Genomic DNA, 24896 nt, shown 5'->3' with positions numbered 1-24896 from the left:
AAACGAGCAAACAACACAGAATATCAAGCATTAAACCCAGAAGTATGAAGTCCAAGAGCATTCAGTACCGCTTATTGGCTGTAGGCCACAGAACCAGTCAAACCGCTCAAAAACAGCAAAAGAAACGAAACACATGCAACATGAACTTCAAAGTCCTGCAAAACGAGTCCACAGCCACAAGCCTCACCGATCCATCCTTGCAACGTGGAACCCAAGACTCCTTCATTTTCGCTGGAAAGCAGCTGGCAAGATGGAGAGTAAGGCTGGTTAAATGCAAGCAAATGGAAGTCAAACACCCTCCACTTTCATCTTCGTTGAGTTCAACAATGGAGTTGATCACAGGCTCGATCCTTGTCTCTAGGCCACTAGGCCATACACTCGGCTCCCATCCTCACCAAACTCCCTCGGAGACAGCAAAGTGCCAGATCCCTCAAATGGTCCAAAAATGTACCATCAAAATGTAAATTACACATTCTAATCGCACTCGGCATAGCAGCAAATTCGTATCGGAAACGTAGTAAAAGTAGTGAAAGAGGTAGTTTTGTGAATTGTCTGTAGATCATTGGCATTGGTCACAGTCACTGGCAACATCTTGAACGTCAAAGATGCAATAGAAGAAGAGTGCTGGACAAAGGTCAGTAAACTTCAGTCGCATCAGGGAGGAGGCTACATAGCATTCACAACAGCACTACCAGATTCGAAAACAGTTACTTTCCCCAAGCAATAAGGTTGATTAACACTTCCACTCACTAATCCACCCCTCCACACTCCCAAGAACCACTGCTTTATCATTTCCTGTCAGTCACCTTATGCACATACTTTGTGGACAAAATATCCAAGTATATAAGCTATATACAACCTATGTATATAAGCTATCTTATGTATTTATATTTATTATGTTTTATTATTATTGTGTTAAGTGCTTTTATTCCTGTGCTACATCGGATCCATTATTATTTCAACAATTATTTCATCTCCTTTACACTTATGTACTGGAAATGACATTAAACAATCCTGAATTTCCTTATGTTCACAAATTGACAAAGATGTAGTTCAGTGGATTAATACTCCTGCTGCTAAATAGGCTCCAAAGGGAAAATAAATATTTATATCCTATTATATGACTTCTGTAGATTCTCTTTTCCTAACCAAACGTAATTGACAAAAAGATTCCAATCTTAATATCAATAAACACTCAAATATTCCCAGCAGGATCCTTATTTTCAAATAAAAACAACTTTAGAGATAAAGCAACTGCTATTAATGTGACTTATTTGAGGTGCAACATTTATTGGATAATTTTCATAGCTGAATGATCCACTGATTTATTTAAGGGTGTGGGCAATGCCAAAACTGTTTGCACATTCATAATTGCCTTAAGAAAGTTTTGAGAAGGTAAGCTGCCTTTCTGAAAGCTCTCTTAAAGGGATTCACACATTCTTGGGGAATAAGACCATAAGATATAGCAGCAGAAGTAGGCCAATCGGCCTGTTGAGTCTGCTCCACCATTCAATCATGGGCTGATCCAATTCTTCCAGTCATCCCACTCCCCTGACTACTCCCCATACCCTTTGATGCCCTGGCTAATCAAGAACTTAACTCTGCCTTAAATGAACCCAATGACTTGGCGTCCACAACCGCTCGTGGCAACAAATTCCACAGATTTACCACGCTCTGACTAATTTCTCTGCATCCCTGTTCTAAATGGATTTGTATGCAATTTGGAACAAGTACATGTGGTATTATTTAGCGTCAGTTAGTCAAACGTTTGTCTTAGTATATATTTTACCTTTCTATGCATATAAAACACTTAAGAAACATATGCATTCCAATAATTAAACCACTGCATTGCTTAGTAATAATTGTAGCTTTCATCGGGGCAGGGCCTTTCACATGCTCCATTATTCTCACATTATCCTTTAAGATTGTTCCCATCGTTGACCGACTGTAGCCTAACACTTTTCCAATGACCAATGGTGTTTCACCTCTTTCCAAATGCTTTATTATTTCCACTTTATTTTCAATCGTGATCGCCTCCCGTCAATGGAACAGAAACACCGCGGGCAGCAGGTCCCAAGCTGTGCTGGCTCCTGAGCTCTGCCGGGTCCTAAGGACCACCGCACTGAATTCCCTGGGTCCTAAACTCCACCGCACTGATCTGCAGTGGGCGTGACAGGGAATAAGGAAAGGTGCAGCTGACTCATATTGTTTCCTCGCAGCCCGGTGGTTGGGGACCACTGAAGTACACTGTGTAGTGCGGGGGAACTACACGCATGCGCAATGGGCAGAAAGAACCCGCAACCTGTAAACAATCTCTCAACAGTATTTGTGTATTTATTTTTCATTTTTTTTCCCAGGATCTATTGGGAAAATCTCAAAGATTGACCAGTCGATCGCGGTCGACGGGTTGGCGACCACTACCCTAAACTATCTAAATTTCTCTGCAGGTTCTTTGTTTCTTCAACACTATCCACTCCTCCACCCATCTTTGTATCATCAGCAGATTTAGCCACAAATCCATTCATCCCATAGTCTAAATCACTGGCATACATCATAAAAAGCAGCAGTCCCAACACCAACTCCTATTGAGTTCCATTAGTAACCAGCAGCCAGCCAAAACAGGATCCCTTTATTCCCACTCTCTGTTTTCTGATGATCAGCAAATGCTCCACCCACGCTAGTAACTTCCCTGTAATTCCATGGGCTCTTATCTTGCTAAGCAACCTCATGGGCAGCGTCCTGTCAAAGGCCTTCTGAAAATCCAAGTACACCACAACTACTGCATCTCCTTTGTCTACCCCGCTTGTAATTTCCTCAAAAAATTGCAGTAGGTTAGTCAGGCAGTATTTTCCTTTCAGGAAACCATGCTGGATTTGGACTATCTTGTCATATGCCTCCAGGTACTCCAAAATCTCATCCCTAACAATCAATTCCATCAACTTCCCAACCACTGATGTCAGGCTAACAGCTCTATAGTTTCCTTTCTGCCACTTCCCACACTTCTCAGATAGTGGAGTAACATTTGCAATTTTCCAGTTATCCGGTACAAAGCCAAAATCTATCGATTCTTGCGAGATCACTGTTAATGCCTCTGCAATCTCCCTAGCTACTTCCTTCAGGACTCAAGGGTGCATTCCATCAGGTCCAGAGATTTATCCACTCTCAGACCATTAAGCTTCCTGAGTACTTTCTCAGTCGTAATTTTCACTGCACATGCTTCACTTCCCTGACACTCTTAAATGCCTGGTTTACTGCAGGTGTCTTTTCCACTGTGAAGACTGATGCAAAATACACATTCAGTTCCTCTGGCATCTCTGAGTCTCTCATAACGATATCTCCAGCATCATTTTCTATTGGTTCTATATCTACCCTCAACTCTCTTTTACCCTTTATATACTTAAAAAAGCTTTTTAGTATCTTCCTTGATATTAGTCACCAGTTTCCTTTCATAATTCATCTTTTCCCCCCTTAGTTTCCTTCTGAAAGTTTTTAAAAGCTTCCCAATCCTTCATCTTCCCACCACCTCTGGCTTCCTTGTATGCCCTCTCTTTTCCTTTTACTTTGGCTCTGACTTCAACTTGTTAGCCACGGTAGTGTCCTTCTTCCTTTCGAAGATTTCTTATTTGGAATATATCTGTTTTGCACTTCCCTCATTTTTCACAGAAACTCCAGCCATTGCTGTTCTGCTGTGCTTCCTGCTAGTGTCTCTTTCCAGTCAACCTTGGCCAGTTCCCCTCTCATGCCATTGTAATTTCCTTTATCCCACTGAAATACTGACACATTGGAATTTAATTTCTCCTCCTCAAATTCCAAAGTGAACACACCACATTGTGATCACTGTTCCCCAAGGATCCCTTAACCTTAAAGCTCTCTTATTACCAATGGATTATTGCACAACACCCAATCCAGCAGAGCTGATCCCCTAGTGGGCTCAACAAGAAGCTGTTCTAAAATGCCATCTGTAAGATATTCTACAAATTCTCTCTCAAAGTCCAGTAATGGCCTGGTTTTCCTAATTTACTTTCATGTTAAACTCCTCAATGGCTATCATGACATGGCCCTTCTGACACACCTTTTCTATCTCCTGCTGTAATTTGTCATCCACATCTCGGCTGCTGTTTGGAGGCCTTTATACAACTGCCATTAGGATCCTTTTACCCTTGCCATTTCTTAACTCAGTCCTAAGACACTCTACACCTTCCAATCCCATGTCATCCCTTTCTAATGATTTCATATCGTTTCATATACCCAGGGCCACACCACCCCTTCTGCCTACTAACCTATCTTTCCGATATACCGTATAAACTTGGACATTCAGCTCCCAATGGCAGCTATCTTTTAGCCAAGTTTCAGAATGGCCACATCACACTTGTCAATCTGTAGTTGAATTTCAAGATCGTCCATTTTAGTTCTTATGCTGCGTGCATTCAAATATAACACTTTCAGTCCAGTATTTGTTGCTTTCTGTTTTAACTGCACCATGCCTCTATTGACCTGTAGCTCATCCCACTAACTGTGATTATGTCTCATCTCCTGCCTGTCCTTTCTATAATCTCTGTTGCATGCTATCTTTGATTTATTTCAGTTTTCCCCTTCCTCAGCCCTATTACCTATTACCCCTTCCCCTGCCAAATTAGTTTAAACCCTCCATAACAGCTCTATTAAACCTGCCTGCTAGGATATTGGACCCCTTTTGGTTCAGGTGTAACCTGTCCATTTTGTACAGGTCATACCTCACCCAGAAGAGGCCCGAATGATCCAACATTCACACTCACAAAGCAACAATGAACAGCCAGATGAACAAGAGGAACCTGGAGCTCCCAATGTTCCCATTAGCCTCATCTTTCTCAGTGGCAGATGTCACAATCACGGAATGTACTGTCAAAGTGGTCCTGGTGAATAAATGTGCATTTTGCAAGCAGTACAAGTCAAGTTTATTGTCATCGCATGTACAAGTGCAATGACAAGTTTACTTGCAACAGCATTACAGGCAACACACACACAAAATGCTAGAGGAACTCAGCAGGACAGGCAGCATCTATGGAAAAGAGTACAGCCAACATTTCCGGCTGAGACTCTTCAGCAGGACTGAAGAAATAAAGCTAAGGAGTAGATTTAAAAGGTGGGTGGAGCAGAGAGAGAGATTCACAAGGCGATAGAGGGAGGGATGAAGTAAAGAGCTGGAAAGTTTATTGGTGAAAGAGATACAGGGCTGGAGAAGGGGGAATCTTATCGGAGAGGACAGACGGCCATGGAAGAAAGAAAAGGTGGGGAGGAGCACCAGGGGAGGCAATGGGCAGGCAAGGAGATGAGGTGAGAGAGGGAAATGGTGAAGAGGGGCATTAACAGAAGTTCGAGAAATCAATGTCCATGCCATCAGGTTGGAGGCTACCCAGATGGAATATAAGGTATTGTTTCTCCATCCTAAGCGTGGCCTCATCATGACAGTGGAAAAGGCATGGATAGACATATTAGAATGGGAAGTGGAATTAAAATGGGTGGCCACTGGGAGATCCCACTTTTACTGGCAGATGGAGCATAGGTGCTCAGTGAAGCAGTCTCCCAATCTATGTTGGGTCTCACCGATATACAGGAGGCCACATCAGGAGCACTGGATGCAGTATATGACTCCTTCTGTCAGTCTCCCCCTTCTCCAGCCCTGTATCTCTTTCACCAATTAACTTCTCAGCTCTTTACTTCATCCATTCCCCTTCTGGTTTCACCTATCACCCTGTGTTTCTCTCTCCCCTCCACCCAGCTTTTAAATCTACTCCTCAGCTTTCTTTTCTTCCATCATGCCGAAGGGTCTCAGCCCAAAACACCAACTTTACTCTTTTTCACAGATGCTGCCTGGCTTGCTGAGTTCCTCCAACATTTTGTGTGTTGCTTGGATTTCCAGCATTGCAGATTTTCTCTTGTTTGTCATAGTATTATACACATAGGATTCAAGACAACATTTACAAGAGAAAGATAAATTACACAAAGTTATAGAAGGAAGAAACAAAAAGTCCATTATAGTGCAAAATGGTCAAAGTGTTACTATACTGAGGTAGTACAAGTTAGTTTAAGAACCAAATAGTAGCTGTTCTTAAACCTGATGGTGTGGGACTTCAGGTTTTGTTTTAACCTCCTGCCTATGTCCTGTGCAAAGATGGTATGGCCTGGATAATGGGGATCTTTGATGGAGCTGCCTTCTTGATGTACTTTTGATAGTGGGGAGGAATGTGCATGTGATGTATTGGACTGAGCCCTCCATTCTGCAGCTTCTTAACTTCCTGCATATTCAAAATGCCATACCCCACCATGTGGCACCCACACAGGGTACTTTCAATGGTACACCTGTACAAGTTTGTTGGGAGTGTTTGGTGAAATGCTTAAACTCCTTAACCTTCAAGAGACCCAGATCTTAGAGCTTAGTGGTAAGTATACATTCTGGTCATGGTGCAACAAAGATTGATGTGGCAAGAGGGGTTGTAGGGAGGGGAATGAATATGGTGGTGAGTGGAGCATCTATCCAGTAGGTTATCTTGTTCTCGATGGCGTTGAAACTTGAGTTGTTGGATCTGTGCTGCTCCAGGGAAGTGGAGAGTAAGACATATGACTTCTTGGTATTGGATGGGTTGGATGGAGTGCATCTGATCCACTAGCTTTTGTTGTATCTAGTCCTTTTGCATTACAAAATAAACCGAGGTGGTCGAAAGTTGTCTTTGGGGGGTGGAGTTTCAAGATGGCGACGTAGACATCTGCCTTTTAGGTGCTCTTCATTTTTTAAGCTATAATCACCCTTTAATCAAATCTTTTCATACTTAATCATATGGGTTGATATTTATGATTTATTCTTCTTTTTAAAAATAACACTGGATTTAATTTTTTCAAACTTAAAATATCTGTATCTAAGAAATCGTCTAAAGACCCCATAACTCTCGATGCAATCTCCAATCTTCTGGAATCTAAACTGGATACTAAACTTGCAAGTCTGGAAAACAAACTTACTGCGAAAATATCGGAGCTTGAAGAAGTCGTTAAATCATTTGATATCAAGCTTCAATCGCAGGCAGCAGTTATTGAACGCCATGAAGAAAAGTTTGCGGCTCTTGACAAGATAATTTGTGAAAAAATACGTACAATCGAAACTTTGGAGGAGAAGGTACGATCGACCGCTAAAATAGTGGAGCAGTATAAGTTTAAAATCACCGATCTTGAAAACCGATCTCGCAGACAGAATTTGCGTATTATTGGATTTCCCGAAAATCTCGAGTCTGGTGACTTAACTGAATATTTTTCTAATTTATTGTGGGAAATTTTAGGCGAGGACGCTTTGCGGGTTAAACCTACTATTGATTGTGCCCACAGAGTTTCGAGATTTTCAGCTGTGAAAGACAAGCCACGAGCTGTGATTGTCCGTCTCCATTATCCTCGGGAGAAAGAGCTTTTAATTCCATTAGCTCGTCAGAAAGGTATGATTTCTCATAAAAACAAGTTTCGTATTGTGGAGGACTATTCATTCGAGGTAATGAGGGCGTGAATTGCTTTTAAACCGGTGATGGCAGAGGTTCATTCGATTGGACTTAAACAAGCTTTAAGATATCCAGCGAATCTCAGAATTACGCTGAGCGACAACAGCCAGTGTTTCTTTAATACTCCGGAAGAAGCGAAGAAATTCATTGAAGAATATCGCTCTTCTTGTACAACTTGAACTATGTGTTATGTGGAAGAACTTTTGGAGAGAAGACGCCATTCCGTTTTAGGCTTTAACTTATGAAGCTGCGGTATAGCTTTTTATTTTGGTCTGTAGACCTGGGTTTTTTTTTATTATTATCATGATTTACAGATGCTTTTTTAACTTTACTATAATGTCTTTTTTCTTAATTAATTTTTTAAGATGTCGTTTCTTCTTCCCATAAGACTTTGCTTTCCGTAAGCGTTTATTTGCCTGTATTTGTGAATGGGATGAATGTTTTGAATTTTTGAACTTTTTTTATATATATATTGTAGTGGTTATTGAACCCTTTTTAAATTCTATTTTGATAACCTTTTTTTTAAAAAAATAAGATTGGTGAATTTACATCTATATTTTGTAATATGGTCCGTTCAAAATGTCGTTTCTTCTTCCCATAAGTCTTTGTTTTTGAAACGTCATTTCCTTATATTTGAATATGGAATTTTTTTTAAAGGCATATTACACTATTTTAAACTTCAAAGGCTATCCTTTTTTTATTAATGATTTTTTGCTTTTTTATATTATTTTTTCATTTTGATTGATATATATTCTTTTTGTTTACAACCCTGTATTTATATCTGGGTGTTATATAGTTTCTCTTTTCTTTCTTTTCATGAAGTTGCCATCTTGAAAATGGGGCTAATATTAGTGTTAGTTTGTGCGCCTGCCGCTTGGCTTTTTTCCGTGGGGTTGGGGGAGGGGGTAGGGATCTTCTTTCACGCTTTTGCTTTTTATTTTTTTGCTTTTAGTTTTTGGGCCGACTTTAAATTATTAATATTGTTGAGGTGTCATGTTCTCCGGTTGCTCCTGAAACATTTTTCCTTCTTCCTGATTTATGGGTTATGTGTCTTTTTAACCTTTTATGATATACACAATTCATATTGGCATGATGGATAAGTCTGTTAACTTTATCTCTTGGAATACTAATGGTTTAAATCATCCGATTAAACGTAAAAAAAATATTTAAAGTATTCCATAGACTAAATGCTAATATTATTTTTGCACAGGAGACCCACATTAGGAGGGAGGATAATCAACGCTTTTTTAGGTTCTGGAAAGGTCAACAATTCCACTCCAATTCTACCGCCAAAATTAGGGGTGTGTCTATTTTTATAGACCCTTCAATTTCGTTTATACATCATGAAATTATTTCTGATCCACAGGGCAGATTTTTGTTGATAACTGGTTCACTTTTTAATCGAAAAGTGGTTCTAGTTAATATTTATGCTCCAAACTTTGACTGCCCTGAATTTTTTAAACGTTTATTTACTTCCCTTCCTAATCTAAATGAATATATGTTGATAATGGGTGGAGATTTCAATTGTTGTTTGAATCCTTCAATGGATAGATCTAAACCTATTCGAATTCTTCCGAATAGATCAGCCTCACTTATTAATTCTTTTATGGTTGATTCGGGAATCACTGAAATATGGCGGTTTTTGAACCCTAAAGATAAAGAATTTTCGTTTTTTTCACATGTATATCACAGTTATTCTAGAATTGATTATCTTATTGATCATCGTTTATTAACAGATGTTATTGATTGTAAATATGATTCTATTGCTATTTCGGATCATGCACCTTTGAAGTTATCTATCAAGATTTCGGACTTTTTGAATAATACTAGATCTTGGAGACTTAATGCTACTTTGTTTCAAGATCCAGAATTCATCACCTACATAAAACAGCAAATTGACTTGTTTTTCTCAACAAACTATACAGAAGAGATTGACAGAGGAATACTTTGGGATTCTTTTAAGGCTTTTATCCATGGACAAATTATCTCATATTCTGTCGGTAAAAGAAAACAAAGATATTTAGATATTGCTTTATTAGTGGATAAAATTAAAGAAATTGATAAGATTTATTCCGTGACTCCTACCAAAGAACTTTATAAGAAAAGAGTTGAGCTTCAAATGGAGCATAGCTTATTATTATCTTCTTCAATTGAGAATCAATTAATTAGGACCAGGGCCCAATTTTATATCCATAGTGATCGAACTGGTAAATTATTAGCTAACCAATTAAAAGCTATTTCGACTAAGCGACAAATTATTAAAATTCGTAAACAAGCCGGAAATCTGACTACTGATCATAAAGAAATCAATAACACTTTTCAAGATTTTTATAAATCTTTATATCAATCAGAATTTGATGGCGATCTGTCCACGATGGATAACTTTTTTAACAATTTGAATATTCCCAAACTGACAGATGAAGATTGTAGCTTGTTTGATGCTCCTATCTCTTTGGCCGAAATAGGAGAGGCCATCTCATCAATGAACTCAGGGAAAGCTCCTGGTCCTGATGGTTATTTTATAGAATTTTTTAAAACTTTTTCTTCTTTGCTTTCCCCTTGGCTATGTGAAATTTTTAATGATGCATTTGTTAAGAAGAGATTACCTCAGTCTTTTTATGAAGCTACTATCTCTCTAATTCTTAAAAAAGATAAGGATCCCACTCTATGTGCATCTTATCGCCCTATATCACTATTAAATGTAGATTCTAAGATTCTTACAAAAATTTTAGCTATTAGGTTAGAAAAGGTATTATCACAGATTATTTCAGAAGACCAAACTGGTTTTATTAGGAATCGGTATTCCTTTTTTAATATTAGAAAATTGATTAATATAATTTACACTTCATCACCCACAATTCCAGAATGTGTTATTCCATTAGATGCTGAAAAAGCCTTTGATAGAGTTGAATGGGTATACTTATTTAACACTTTGAGATATTTTAATTTTAGTCCTAATTTTATATCATGGATTAAACTAATATATCATAAACCTGTTGCTTCTGTTCTTACAAATAATTACAGATCCTCCTTTTTTCAATTATCTCGTGGTACGAGACAAGGTTGTCCGTTAAGTCCTTTATTGTTTAATATTGCATTAGAACCTTTAGCCATTGCTATTCGTGAATCTCCTAATATTTTTGGTTTTACCCGCAATGAGAAATTATACAAGTTATCACTTTATGCTGATGACTTGTTGTTATATATTTCTGATCCTGACAGGTCTATTCCCGCTATTTTATCCTTGTTGACTCAATTTGGTAGTTTTTCTGGTTACAAACTAAACTTGGATAAGAGTGATTTATTCCCTTTAAACGCGCAAACTTTATTGATTGAAAGGACACCATTTAAAGTTGTTGATGATAACTTTATCTATTTAGGTATAAAAATTACTAAGAAATATAAAGATTTATTTACATTGAATTTTCTACCTATGCTTTATCAAATTCAACAACTTACTACAAGATGGTCTCCCTTATCCTTATCATTAGTTGGTCGGATTAATGCTATTAAAATGATGATTCTACCGAAATTTTTATATTTATTTCAAGCTTTACCAATTTTTATTCCTAAATCTTTTTTTGATAACATTGATTCAAAAATTTCTTCATTTGTGTGGCAAAATAAAAATCCTAGGTTAAGTAAAAGGCAATTACAAAAATCTAAAACAGATGGTGGTTTAGCTCTACCTAACTTTAGATTTTACTATTGGGAGAATAATATTCGTAACTTAATTTATTGGAAATCAGATTTGGATTCACCATTGTGCCCACAATGGGTAAATTTAGAATGCAATGAGGCACAGGGATATTCCCTATTCTCCGTTCTGGGTTCTTCTCTTTCTGCCGATTTAGTTAAATTCAATAAACAGATATCCAACCCTGTTATCAAACATACATTACGAATTTGGTTTCAATTTCGTAAATTTTTTACTCTGGAAAACTTTGTTCTTGATAGCCCTATTTTACTTAATCTTTTTTTCAAACCTTCTTTGACAGATCAAACCTTTAGCATATGGAAAAGGAAAGGTATAAAATGTTTTCATGATCTTTTCTTTGAAGGTAGTTTGATGTCTTTCGACCAACTTTCCACCAAATTTGAGTTACCTAAATCTAACTTTTTTAGATATTTACAAATTAGAAATTTTTTACATAAAATTCTACCATCCTTCCCCAATTCAACTTCAATGGACTTTTTAGGTATGATTTTTACCTTAAATCTCTATCAGAAGGGATTAGTGGCTTTTATTTATAATATGATTATGAAGATACAACCAGAAATATCAGGTAGAATTAAACAAGAATGGGAAAAAGAACTTCAATATAATATATCAATAGAAAAATGGGAAAAATTTTACAAATGGTTAATTCTTCTTCTATATGTGCTAAACATGCTTTAATACAATTTAAAATTGTACATAGAGCTCATATGTCTAAAGATAAACTTGCTCGATTCTATTCTCATATTAACCCTCAATGTGACAGATGTCATTCAGATGTGGCTTCATTGACCCACATGTTTTGGTCATGTCCCACTTTACATAACTATTGGAAGGACATATTTGCTACCATTTCCTCAGTTTGGAATATCGATTTACAACCTCATTTTATTACTGCAATTTTTGGTATACCAAATGAAGATGATAATCAGTTTTCCCCTTCAATTAGACGAATGATTGCTTTTGTAACATTAATGGCCAGAAGGTCTATATTACAAAATTGGAAAGAAGTAAATCCTCCTACCACGTTCCAGTGGTTCTCTCAAACTATTTCTTTTCTGAGCTTGGAAAAAATTAGAAGCACTATTTTTGACTCATCAATTAAATTTGAAGAAACATGGGGACCGTTCATTCGACATTTTCATATGAATTAATTTGGCCTCTTCCAGACCTTCTCTTTACTTATTCTTGTTCAGGTATGGAGTTCCGGAGTTTTTGGTACTATCATATACAAATAAACTGTTATTATTGCCCAGTTAGTTTAGTTTAGTATTTTTTTATATTTTTTGCCTGTATTTTTATAATTTTTTCTTTTTGTTTTGATGATTATTTTTATTTTTTTCATATAATTATTATAGACTTGATTGATAATGTACTATGTTTCTATGTTGATATCTTAATAGGATATTGTTATCCTACTATTAATTCAATTTCAAGTCTTATGCATTTATAACCTATTTATTATTATATTATGTTTCTTTTATATATGAAATTCAATAAAAAGATTGGAAAAAAAAAGAAAGAAAGAAAGAAAGAAAGAAAGAAAGTTGTCTTTAATAGAAACATAGAAAACCTCCAGGACAATACAGGCTCTTTGGCCCTTAAAGTTGTGCTGACACAATTACTAGGCTTACCCATAGCCCTCTATTTTTCTAAGCTCCATGTACCTATCAAAGAGTCTCTTAAAAGACCCTATCATGTCCACCTCCGCCACCATTGCCAGCAGCCCATTCCACGCATTCACAACTCTCCAAGTAAACAACTTACCCCTGACATCTCCTCTGTACCTACTCCCCAGCACATTAAACCTGTGTCCTCTTGTGACAACCATTTTAGCCCTGGGAAAAAGCATCTGACTATCCACATGATCAATGCCTCTCATCATCTTATACACCTCTATTAGGTCACCTCTCATCCTCTATCGCTCCAAGGAGAAAAGGCCCAGTTCACTTAAACTATTCTCAAAAGGCATACTCCCCAATCCAGGCAACATCCTTGTAAATCTCCTCTGCACCCTTTCTATGGCTTTCACATCCTTCCTGTAGTGAGGCAACCAGAACTGAGCACAGTACTCCAAGTGGTGTCTGACCAGGGACCTAGATAGCTGCAACATTACCTCTCGACTCCTAAATTCAATTCCATGATTGATGAAGGCCAATACACCATACGCCTTCTTAACCACAGAAACAACCTGCGCAGCTGCTTTGAGTGTCCTATGGACTCGGACCCCAAGATCCCTCTGATCCTCCACATTGCCAAGAGTCTTAACATTAGTACTATATTCTGCCATCATATTTGACCCACCAAAATGAACCACCTCACACTTATCTGGGTTGAACTCCATCTGCCACTTCTCAGCCCAGTTTTGCATCCTATCAATGTCCCGCTGTAACCTCTGACAGCCCTCCACATTATCCACAACACCTCTGACCTTTGCATCATCAGCAAACTTACTAACCCGTCCCTCCAGTTCCTCATCCAGGTCATTTATAAAAATCACGCAGAGTAATGGTCCCAGAACAGATTCCTGAGGCACACCACTGGTCAACAGCCTCCATGCAGAATATGACACATCTACAATGACCTGCCCTTGACAAAGCCATGCTGATTATTCCTAATCATATTTTACCTCTCCAAATGTTCATAAATCCTGCCTGTCACGATCTCCTCCATCAACTTACCAACCACTGAAGTAAGACTCACAGGTCTATAATCTCCTGGGCTCTCACTACTCTCTTTCTTGAATAAATGAACAACATTCGCAAACCTCTAATCCTCCAGAACCTCTCGCTTCCCCATTGATGATTCAAAGATCATCGCCAGAGGCTCAGCAATCTCCTCCCTCACCTACCACAATAGACTGGGGTACATCTCATCCAGTCCCAGCAACTTATCCAACTTGATGCCTTCCAGAAGCTGCAACACATCCTCTTTCTTAATATCTACATGCTCAAGCTTTTCAGTCTGCTGCAAGTCACCACAATCACTTTTCCATAGTGAATACTTAACTATTCATTAAGTACCTCTGCTATTCCCTCCAGTTCCATACACACTTTCAAAGTCAAAAACCACTGAAGATTCCTTGCCTTTTTAAACTTAACCCGCTCTGTTGGCTGATGTCACTCCCCTGCGCAGTCTGGCCTCTCTTTTACCCCAAGTAGTAAAACTGCCTTCACTCCAGAAATCCTTAGCTGTTCCACTCGCAGCCTTCTTGCTCCTTAATGATAGTGCAAAACTCAGGTGGTGATTAAATATGTCTTTGTTGCAAATGCTTCATTCTCACGTTGATACTTGCATACTGGGCTCTAGCAATGTTGAGGCTGGGGATATTTTGGGCACATTCTCCTCCATCTAGCTGTTTCAATGCACCTTGTCTGAATTGGCCAGATGGCACAGTTTTGATCCGATCCTGCAGCTACAGGATTGCAATACTCATCTTACGCATGCTGCTTTTGACATTTACCACACATGTAGTCCCATGTTATTTTTCCACTCTGTTGTGGCTAGTGTGACTCTTGGCATACCCTTTCATACACTACGCTAATCAAGTGTTAGGTTACTGGCTTGATTGTATGACAGAGCACATCAAAGAGTGATAGACTTCTGCTGCAGGCTCACATTGGCTAAGATGTTCCACTTTGAGCCAAAATCTCTGTTGGAGTCAGAGCTCAATCAATGCAAAACATATTTTTGAAGGAAGTGCATTCATGAAACACATCTTTAATTCAATTACAGATGTAATGAAATTTGCCCTGCCATTTTTTCCATTTTTACTTGGAAACAATGACATGAATATTTATGCAATTGTTTTGTTCCCCGCTCTTTACCCACAACCTGGCCTTTTCTGTCATACTTTCTCCAAATCATTTTGGCCAAGGAACCCACATTCTACTCAAAGTTTGAAGTAAATTTATTATCGAAGTATATACTACATGCAACCTTGAGATTCACCTCCTTGCAGGCAACCGCAAAACGAAGAAACAGAACAGAATCCACAAAAAACAACACAGAACGAACACTGACAAACATCCAATGTGCAAAAGAACAAACCATTTAAATAGTAAAAAATAAATAATACATAAAACATGAACTGCGAGTTCTCAAAAGTGCATCCACAACTGCGGAGTCAGCTCAGCGCTGAAATCTGGTCCAGGAGTCCTATGGCTGCAGGGCAACAACTACTCCTGAACCTGGGGGCACAGGCCCCAAAACTCCAGCATCTCCCACCCAATTGTAGTAGCAAGAAGACAAGAAGCTAGGTCAAACCCAGGCAGACATTACCGGCTCTGGAGGGGAGTCTTAGCTGACAGAGAAGCAAGCTGGACACCTGTTGTTTTTCACTCTCTGCCTCAATGCTTTAATCTTTTAAGTCTGGTTCGGTGTTTAAATTGGCTAAACATTGACTTGTTTTCCACTCTTGAGCTTTGATGCCACAATCCGGCCTGAATTCTGCTCCAGCGATGGCAGTACCTACATTGTCAATAGTCCAGTTTATCAATTCCTTCAGGAGATTGTAAAAATGCTAGATAATTTAGAATGCTCAAAAGTAAATTTCTTGTTTGCAGTGATCATAGTTCGGTAGTAGTATATATAGTAGAATAGCTAGCGGTTTTTGAGCTGCCTGCAAAATGTTCCCATATATCACCAACACCATCTTGAGAACTTAGACAGAAGAGAATGAAGGTAGTCTATCAATTTATGTGAATTAGATTGAGATGGGGCGATGATTGAAATACATTTCATAAAGAATCTTTGAGCAAATGAGGGAAGACACCTCAGTGAGAACTTGTGGTAAGGTTGAGAAGTAAGCAAACCAACAATTAGCATTTCAAAGAATTCAAAACAAATGAAAAATGCGTAAGTTTCAAAGCAGGAGCAAATATGAATGATGAAACAGATAAAAGCATGGCTCTAATGTTTATGATGGCCAATGAAATGTTTAAGGTTATTGGTTGCCTGCCCACAAGGATAACACTTAACTGGAAATGATATCCTTCACTCAGCTTATAAATGAAGCCCAGCCCCAGCATAACACAGGACTTTCCTGGCCAAAGCTGATAGACCCTGGTGTGTGTTAAGCTTTCTGTCTAATAAAGAGATTTAATATACAAAACTACCTCTGATATTCATACATTCAAAAGGACTTAAATGAAAATTTTAAAATGCAATTAAAATAATTAACAGTTACAATGCCTTGTAAAAGTATTCAGCCCCAACGCTTTTACATAAATGAGTATTACAACCAGAGAATTTGATCAATTTAACCCTAAATTTTATTCGTAAATCGCATACTTCCCCCCCCCCCATGGTAGACCCAAAAAAAGGGGGGGGGGGAATATTGTAAAGCATTAAAAACTAAAAATTGAAAAACTGAAATGTCAGCAGTTTAAAAGTATTGCTCCCCCTTTGCTCAGTACTTAGATGAACCACCACTCACAGATATTACAGCAAGTAGTCTTTTTGGATGTCTTTATAAGTTTGCTTTGCACTATGTGATGGAGCAAAATTTGCCCATTCCTCATTGCAAAATTGCTCAAGCTGTGCCACGTTAGTTGGGGAGCAGCAGTGGACAGCAATCTTGAGGTCTTGCCAGAGATGTTTGATCAAATTAAGGTCAGAACTGACTGGGCCACTTAAGAACATCAATTTACTTCCTTGAAGCCACTCCGTGGTTGCTCTTGCAGAATGCTCTGGGTCATTGTCCTGCTGAAAGATGAACTTCCTGTCCACTTTAAGCTATCAGGCAGAGGCAAGCACGTTTTTTATCCAGGTTCTCACCATATTTAGCAGCATTCTTCTTCCCATCAACCCTGACTAGATTTCCTGTTCACACTGCTGAAAAGCATCCTCATAGCATGATGCTCCCTCCAGGATACTTTACAGTAGGGATAGTGTTCTTAGTTGATGCACAGTATTAGATTTATGCTACATGTACTGTTTAATGTTGAGGCCAAAATGTTCCACTTTAGTCTCATCCAAATATAAGACCTTCTTCCACATCTTTACAGTATCTTCTAAGTGATGCTTTGCAAAGACTTTATGTTTTGTTCTAGTAAAGGCTTATATTTTATCACTCCAACAATTGGCTTTGGAATTTTTCTTTCGATTTGACATGAGGCACAATGTTTTGTAAATTACCTCAAAAATCCTACTTCAGTATTTTTTAAATTTATAAAACGAGACAGTAAATTGTTAAAGTAGTTGTAGGGGCTGAATACTTCTCACTAAACATTTTAAGACACTAAAAACAACTGATACCACTGAGTATGATAGTGCCTCAATAATTAAACTCCCAGACTAGAAGTCAGGGGTCTGTTTCAAATGTTACCATGGAAGCTGTGGAATTTAGATCAAAATTAGTGACCTAGAACTTAACAATTATCATTACAAGACATATAAAAATATATCTGTATCACAAATGTCTTTCAGGGAAGAAATCTGTGATCCTTACTCAGTTTGGCATGCACTTGACAGCAACCCCATTAATGTGGTTCACTCTAGCAGCACTCTGCCACTCCCCATCTATCAAAGCACAAATTCTGACATAAAATTGCTCCAGCCCAGCTGAACTTGCAAAGTCCTCCTCATAACCATCTGGGGACTAGTGTCTGCCATTGGTAGAATTTTAGCACATTCCAGTGAAGCAACATTCTGACTTTGCTGCAGTCACAAAATTATACCTTACATTCAAGCATCAGACTTCTCCATCACAATCCCTAGGTCTGCCCTGTTTCCAGCAGCATGGCTGACCCACAGCAGGAGAAGCACTGATCAGACCCTCAGAACTCTATGAGAGCAGATCAAACATGAAGGCAACCACCTCCTGATTATTATCTACTGCATTTTGCATCCTCCTTCAGCTGCTCAATCAGTGCTCCACTACACTGAAGAACTTTTAAGTTCTTGAGGAGCAGTGAACCATGAGCAGCATCAGAAATACTCAACACTACAATGTGTAAACGCGAGGAAATCTGCAGATGCTGGAAATTCAAACAACAACAACACACACAAAATGCTGGTGGAACACAGCAGGCCAGGCAGCATCTATAGGAAGAAGCACTGTCGACGTTTCCGGCCGAGACCCTTCGTCAGGTCTTGGCCCGAAACGTCGACAGTGCTTCTCCTTATAGATGCTGCCTGGCCTGCTGTGTTCCACCAGCATTTTGTGTGTGTTGTTACTACAATGTGTAACCTAATTACTCAAATAGCACTCATTCACACTAGTTCAATAAGTGCAGAGAGATGGGCTGTATGTAATGTTGGTCAAGCCAAAAAATGCCAACAATGTAGAACCACAACATAGGACATTAATGCTAAACAATCAGCATGCATGATCTTGCAAACAGATCAAATCAAGACTCTGCAGTCCTGCCATATTGAGACATAAACTGTTATGGGCAGGCAATGATAGTTTCAAGAACATTCCAAGCTTCAAGTGACGAATGCATTTTTAGCAATGCTGAACAGATGATCCATCTCAAATTGTGCCCAAGGTCCTCACTATCACAGAAGTCAGCCTATTCAATTCATTTCACATGGTGTCAAAATGCAGATGCGGGGACTAGATATAGCAGAAGTCTTGGGATCAGACAACATCTCAGCAACAATAATGAAGATCTACACTCTATCTAGCTACTCCTCTATTCCACTATAGTTGTACAGATAAATGACTTATATTGATGTTACTAGGTAGTTCTGACCTTCCACTCAATTGAACGCAAATTGCCTTTGTAACAGAAATAACTGAGTCCTAATGTAGCAAAGAAATCAGAACTAACACCAAAAGGGTGGCTCACCACAGGTTCTGCATAGTTAACTCCTACCCTAATGCCTCCAAGCTCGAGTGTCTTCTTGATGTCACCCTCTCCATTCCATCTAGTTTGAATGCTGCTAAAGTCATAGTTCAGTTGATTGACATATGCACAAGTATATGTACTGTTTGCAGATTCAATAAAAAATTTATTTGCAGCAGCATCAGTTATCTGGATAGTTTCAATGAACAATAACCAGCAGGATTGCCTATGTGACAGCAGCATCTCTTATCACAAAATATTGAACAAAAGACTTTTCAGGAAGCTATGAAGAATACTTAAATGACTTAACTTTTCTGCTGACTTCTGCTGGATGAAACTTGCATCCATGTTTATTACATAGCCCATAAGCACACACAGTACTAGTTTGCATTCAGCTTCACTTGGGTTCTCTAAAGTTACAAAAATAGCCAAATCTTACCGGGTAAAGGTGATGGTGATCCAACAGGTGTTGATGGATTTGATGGGAAACTACTACTGGTATGATCAGGAGAATAAATCTGCACGGAAACAAAACAGACAAACTTAAGTGCTGAAATTTTCCTTCATCTCTGTTGCTATTCTGAAACAGTGATTGGAATAATTATGTCCATCACCCTTGTTAGCATGACTTCTAAGCAGCTAAAATACTCATGACATTCAGACACTTTAATATTCTAAAACCTCTTTTTTAATGGATCGTTACCCAATGCATCAATATTGAGCGTTTTAGCCTTTCCAATTCAGTTCTCCTTTTAAGGAATACCACAGTGAAACCCTTACACCAAAATCCTGAATTTAACTGGACACTTAGCACCATTTCCTTTGTAGATCTTGAAAAATAAATCATAAAGCAAATGCATGAAATATATCAATGTACTGACATAGTAGGAATTTATATACTTAGGTTTATAAACATTGTGCTCAAGGTGGATATGATCAAATATATTGCACAGAGCAAGCACTGACTATTATTAGCAAGCATGAAATATATTTCTACCACAGAAAATATACCAAGCTTTCTGAAGATGTGCAGCTTGCATGTGGGAGTGATAACAGTAATGTTGCAGCCATGCATCCCTTCAAGGCCAAAAACTTGGGGAAGAAACTAAGGTTGCAAAAAATTATTTTCTATAGTTAGAAAATATAGTTAAAAAATAGTACATCATTTAATAGCAATGTAATTTATTACTTATGTTACTCAATTATCACATACATTCACTATTCCATGTGTGTAGGTGCAGAGAATTACCCAAGCTAAAATTGTCTTCAAAGTCATACGCATAGGCATTTTGATTAAATAACCCAGCCTACTCTGTTCTTCAGATTTAATTCCAGAAAATGTTTATTTGATCAAAAGCAGGACTACAAAAAAAAAGACAAGAGCAAAGAGAAAAATAACATTGTTTAATTTTAAAAGATATTTACTCATAATTGTACTATAAAAAAGCAATTTGATATTTTGCCACACTGCATTTCTACATACGGCTAATAACACACTGTAAACTACAATGCTCAACATTACTCAATGAGGTTTCAGACAAGGGCCTCAGAAATTGACAAGAAATATTCTTCAAAGTCAGTAGCTCAAAAATCACATTATATGCTGCATTTTACTTATCTTGGTGAACTTCCTACGTCTTTTATTTCATTTTAAGATGATGAGCAGCAAAGTATTTTTTGGAAAAATCTATGCACTCCACATGAAGCTCAGTATCTTCTACAGCTGTTCAAAGTTCTGGTCTTCCAGGTCCATTTTACAAAATTGTTTTTGTAACCCTTACCTAGACTGCCTTGACCAAATAGTATGGGAGTCCGAGATGAATGGAGATCAGTCAATACTGTATGGATATTCTACAAACCTAAAGAATAGATGCTGGATGGAAAGAACACAGGAAGTCCAGCAACTCATCGAAAACCATTACACGCAGATTCTGAATGACCGTCAAATCAATCTGCAGCTCAAAGATCCAACTGTTTATTTATCTTGCTGAGAACCAAGAATGGAAAAGAGTTAAGGATAGAGAGGGAGTCAGCATCTATTCAGACAGAATCCTGAGCAAATTCTCAACCAGAACAGTCTTTGACAGAGTGCCCTCAACTCCACCTAACATTAAGTCAATCTAGTGCAGACATTTCAACTCGTCAGTTATATGTGAATGACAAGACTTTTTTGCCAACTGAGAAACAATAAGGCCTCTGGAGCACATATCCTTCCCAAATTCTAAGATTTGGTGGAGGAAAACTAGAGTCATCAACTTCCAAACTCATCTCTGAAGTTGAAGTAAAGGTGACTTCACATGCCTCATGCTTGCTAATCATGACCATCTTCAATAAAAAGGCAACCATGGTAAGTACAGAGGGATTTCTCTCCTGTTTTCCATAGGGAAAGTCACAAGATCATCTGTAATCATCTCCTCCCAATGACGCAAACACAGTGTACGTGGCCTATTTTGATTTCACCAGCCTTTGAGGACTGTGCATATTTTCTGCCTCAGAAAAATGCCCCCATTTTAAGTTAGATCATGATCCTCTGCAAGCTACAAGCTTAACCAACCAGACTACACAGGTCTGAACTCAGTGCACAAAGTGGCATCAAGCAAGTTGTGACATTGCCCCAATGCTTTTCCCAGTATTTCTCACTGTAAAGCTGCCAGCATCTTCAATGTGGTTATTGTTATGGTAATCTACAGGCTTTGAGAAACTTCTAAGGCTACATCCACGCTAGACTGGATAATTTTGAAAACGCCAGTTTTGCGTAAAAACGATAGGCGTCCACACTATGCGTTTTTGAAAATATCTCTATCCACATTGAAACAGAGATTTCAATAGACAATAGGTGCAGAAGTAGACCATTCGGCCCTTCGAGCCTGAACTGCCATTTTGAGATCATGGCTGATCATCTACTATCAATACCCAGTTCCTGCCTTGTCCCCATATCCCTTGATTCCCCTATCCATAAGATACCTATCTAGCTCCTTCTTGAAAGCAATTCTGAAATTTCAGTGAATCTCCTCCTACTGGGCATGCACAGGACACATCTACCGAAAAAAAGCAACATGTTTGGTGTCGAATATCGCCGTAAAGTGCGTATTTGTGTAATTACAGACTAGGAAAACTTAGAACGACGGACAGCTGTTGGCTCTCACGCAGAACTTAAAAATGAAAAAAAAAAACACAAATACTGGAGTAAAAACCACAAATATGGAGGCAACCAACAGGGAGTTCACGGACAGATTGACCCGGCTGACGACGAACATTGAAAAACTGACTAACTCTGTTGCATTAATAAAGCACCTTGTTAAATGTATAAAACATGTCTGCATCAGTGTTATCTTGTATTTCCATACAATGCTACATTAGGCTGTTACACATCTATTGTCAGAGAAGTACTTGCATAAATAGGTAAACCACCTTCATACGAGCAAGGACAGAAAACAGGGCAAAGTGAGTATACTTATTTATTCAGTAAGTTATGGGTCAAAGTATTTAGTGAGTACATTTCTAACTCTTCTGGCTTCAGTCTCGTTGCCGTCTGTTCTGAAATTGTTAGGTTGCGTTCAAGAAAACAATGAAATAGTGCGTTGCCGTTTGATAGTGTTTTCAGATTTCTCCGGTTACCCTGTCCACACTGATCTGCCCGAGCAGCATTTTCAAAAATACCCACCCTGGAAAGCGTTCCTGAAAAGCTCCGGTTTCGGGAGATGAAAACACCGTTTTATTGTGGATGAAGGGTAAAAACAAAGAGAAAAAGCTTCAGTTACAGATTTATCTGGTGCAGTGTGGACGTAACCTAAACCTATCTTGCTTCTATTCCAAGATCAAGGCTACACCACTTTCAGTCATTGAGCTTCAGTATGAAGACAATACTTATTGAAATGCATGTGGGTAGGCTGAGCACAGAGTTGTCAACTCATTCTCTGAATCTTGCAAAATAAAACAAAGGTCACCTACAAGTCCACACTGTACAACACCACTCCCTCATAAACATGGACCTCTTCCCATCTCAACAGCCACTTTTCAACAAAGACAGACATTAACAAAGAAAGTCACCCTCCCCACTACATCTGAAAAAAATCTACATGCAACCAAATTGCTCTTCTATATTAAAAGAGGAAACTTCAAAAATAACCTTAAAGGCACCCTTTAGAAGTTGAAGAAAAACATCTTGAAGAAACATCTTGAGGTTGAAGAAATCTACTTCAGCAAACAAAAAAACAATTCTGTCACTAAATTCCAAAATGTTGCTGCGCAATTGGAAAGAATAACAATTATATCCATGCAATGTTTTTACCGGTTACACCTAATGAATCTCTCTCAGACTAATATACAGAATATTTAGTTTTAACATAATGAAACTAATTTTATGAAATTTACTAATTAATTTGATTATTATTAAATTAGGTTAAACTAAAAACATGGCACCTAGTGTATCAGGGCCATTAAACATAATTAGGTGTAAAAGCAGATTATTTGGACCTTTGAGCTTGTTCTCCCATTCAACAAGATCACATGAAAAATCCTACCTCTATGTCATTTTCTGCCCTATCCTTATGTCCCCTGATTAAATTAATTTCTAGAGATGTATCAATCGCTGTTATAAGAGCAAACAATGAATTTAACTTAGGTAACTCTGGCATGTTGCATTTGGGTGGGGAGGGGGGCCCTAGGCAGGACTTTCACAGTGCATAATTGAGACCTGGGCAGTACTGTAGTACAGAAGGACTTTGGAATACAAGTAAATGGTTCACTGAAAGTGGAGTCAGAGGTAGTCAAGGTGGCAAAGGAGGCTTTTGGCATGATGGCCTTCAGAAGTCAGAGCATCGAGGCTAAAAAGTCGGGGCTCATGACGGTGGTCTAGGATGCTGGTGAGGACGCACATGGAGTATTGTGTCCATTATTGGCTGGCGTGCTATAGGCAGGATAATATTAAACTAAAAAGAATGCAATAAAGATTCACAAGGATGTTATCAGGGCTTGAGGGGCTGAGTTATAGGGATAGGATGGACAGAAGCTGAGAGGTGATTGTATAGAAATGTATAAAATCATGAAGGACAATGCACTTATGATTTTTTTCCCAGGACTGGGGAATGAAGATCTGGAGGGGATAGTTTAAGGTCAAAATTGAAAGATTTAATAGGAACTTGAGGTTCAGCATTTTAGGAAGTGGTTGAGGCTGATACAATAGGAACTTTTAGAAGACAGCTGGCTAGGTCATTGACTGGAAATATTATGGACTGAACACTGGCAAACCGGAGTAGCTTGGATGGGACATTTTGGTTGATATCTACCAGTTGGGCCAAAGGGCCTGAGTCCGTATATGACTGAATCTCTACAGCCCTCTGGGGTATAGAATTCCATTCCCACCATTCACGCAAAAGTCAAATTTCTCCCCATTTCAATCCTACCCCTCATATGAACACAAACTCTTACAGAATCTTCACAGTTACAATAACAATTTGCTATGAAGGAAAGTTTTTTTAACAATCTAATAATTTTAATTTAGCACTGAAATGTTGAAATAAAACAGATGTTCTTGAATGATTCAGTCAACATTGTGGGCAAAACTTGAAAGAAATATTGCTTGGCAAAAAGTTCAGGAAAATACATGAGAAAAGGCACATATTTAAAACTTGGGCTTGACTACTATCTACAGAATTTGACTACATTCCAAAAATGTCTTACACAAGCCATTTTTAGGTTAAACAAAGAAATTGTGGTTCTTGCTTAATGTTGCTTGTAAAAATATTCTGTGGACAATCAAGGGTTCCTCTTCAATACAAAGCATTCAGACATAAAAATAGAAAATCCTGGCAATATTCAGGTCACTCCACCCTTGGGAAGATGAACAAAGCTAATGTGATTACCTTA

The 24896-nt window shown here is 38.3% G+C and overlaps 1 protein-coding gene across 7 annotated transcripts in view; it reads right to left on the bottom strand.

The window, feature by feature from the left end:
• The window catches only part of tcf12 (transcription factor 12), a 345614-nt gene that overhangs the window by 53978 nt on the left and 266740 nt on the right, over positions 1 to 24896 (bottom strand). For all 7 annotated transcript variants that reach the window (XM_059952545.1, XM_059952550.1, XM_059952543.1 and 4 more), the window contains one exon: positions 19468 to 19546. In XM_059952545.1, coding sequence (XP_059808528.1) covers positions 19468 to 19546 — 79 coding nt within the window. The remainder of the gene's footprint in view (positions 1 to 19467; positions 19547 to 24896) is intronic.

The sequence above is a fragment of the Hypanus sabinus genome, chromosome 28, assembly GCF_030144855.1.
Source record: "Hypanus sabinus isolate sHypSab1 chromosome 28, sHypSab1.hap1, whole genome shotgun sequence".
NCBI lineage: Eukaryota > Metazoa > Chordata > Chondrichthyes > Myliobatiformes > Dasyatidae > Hypanus > Hypanus sabinus.
Note: the sequence above shows the minus strand (reverse complement) of the source record. Positions and strands in the feature narration are given on the sequence as shown.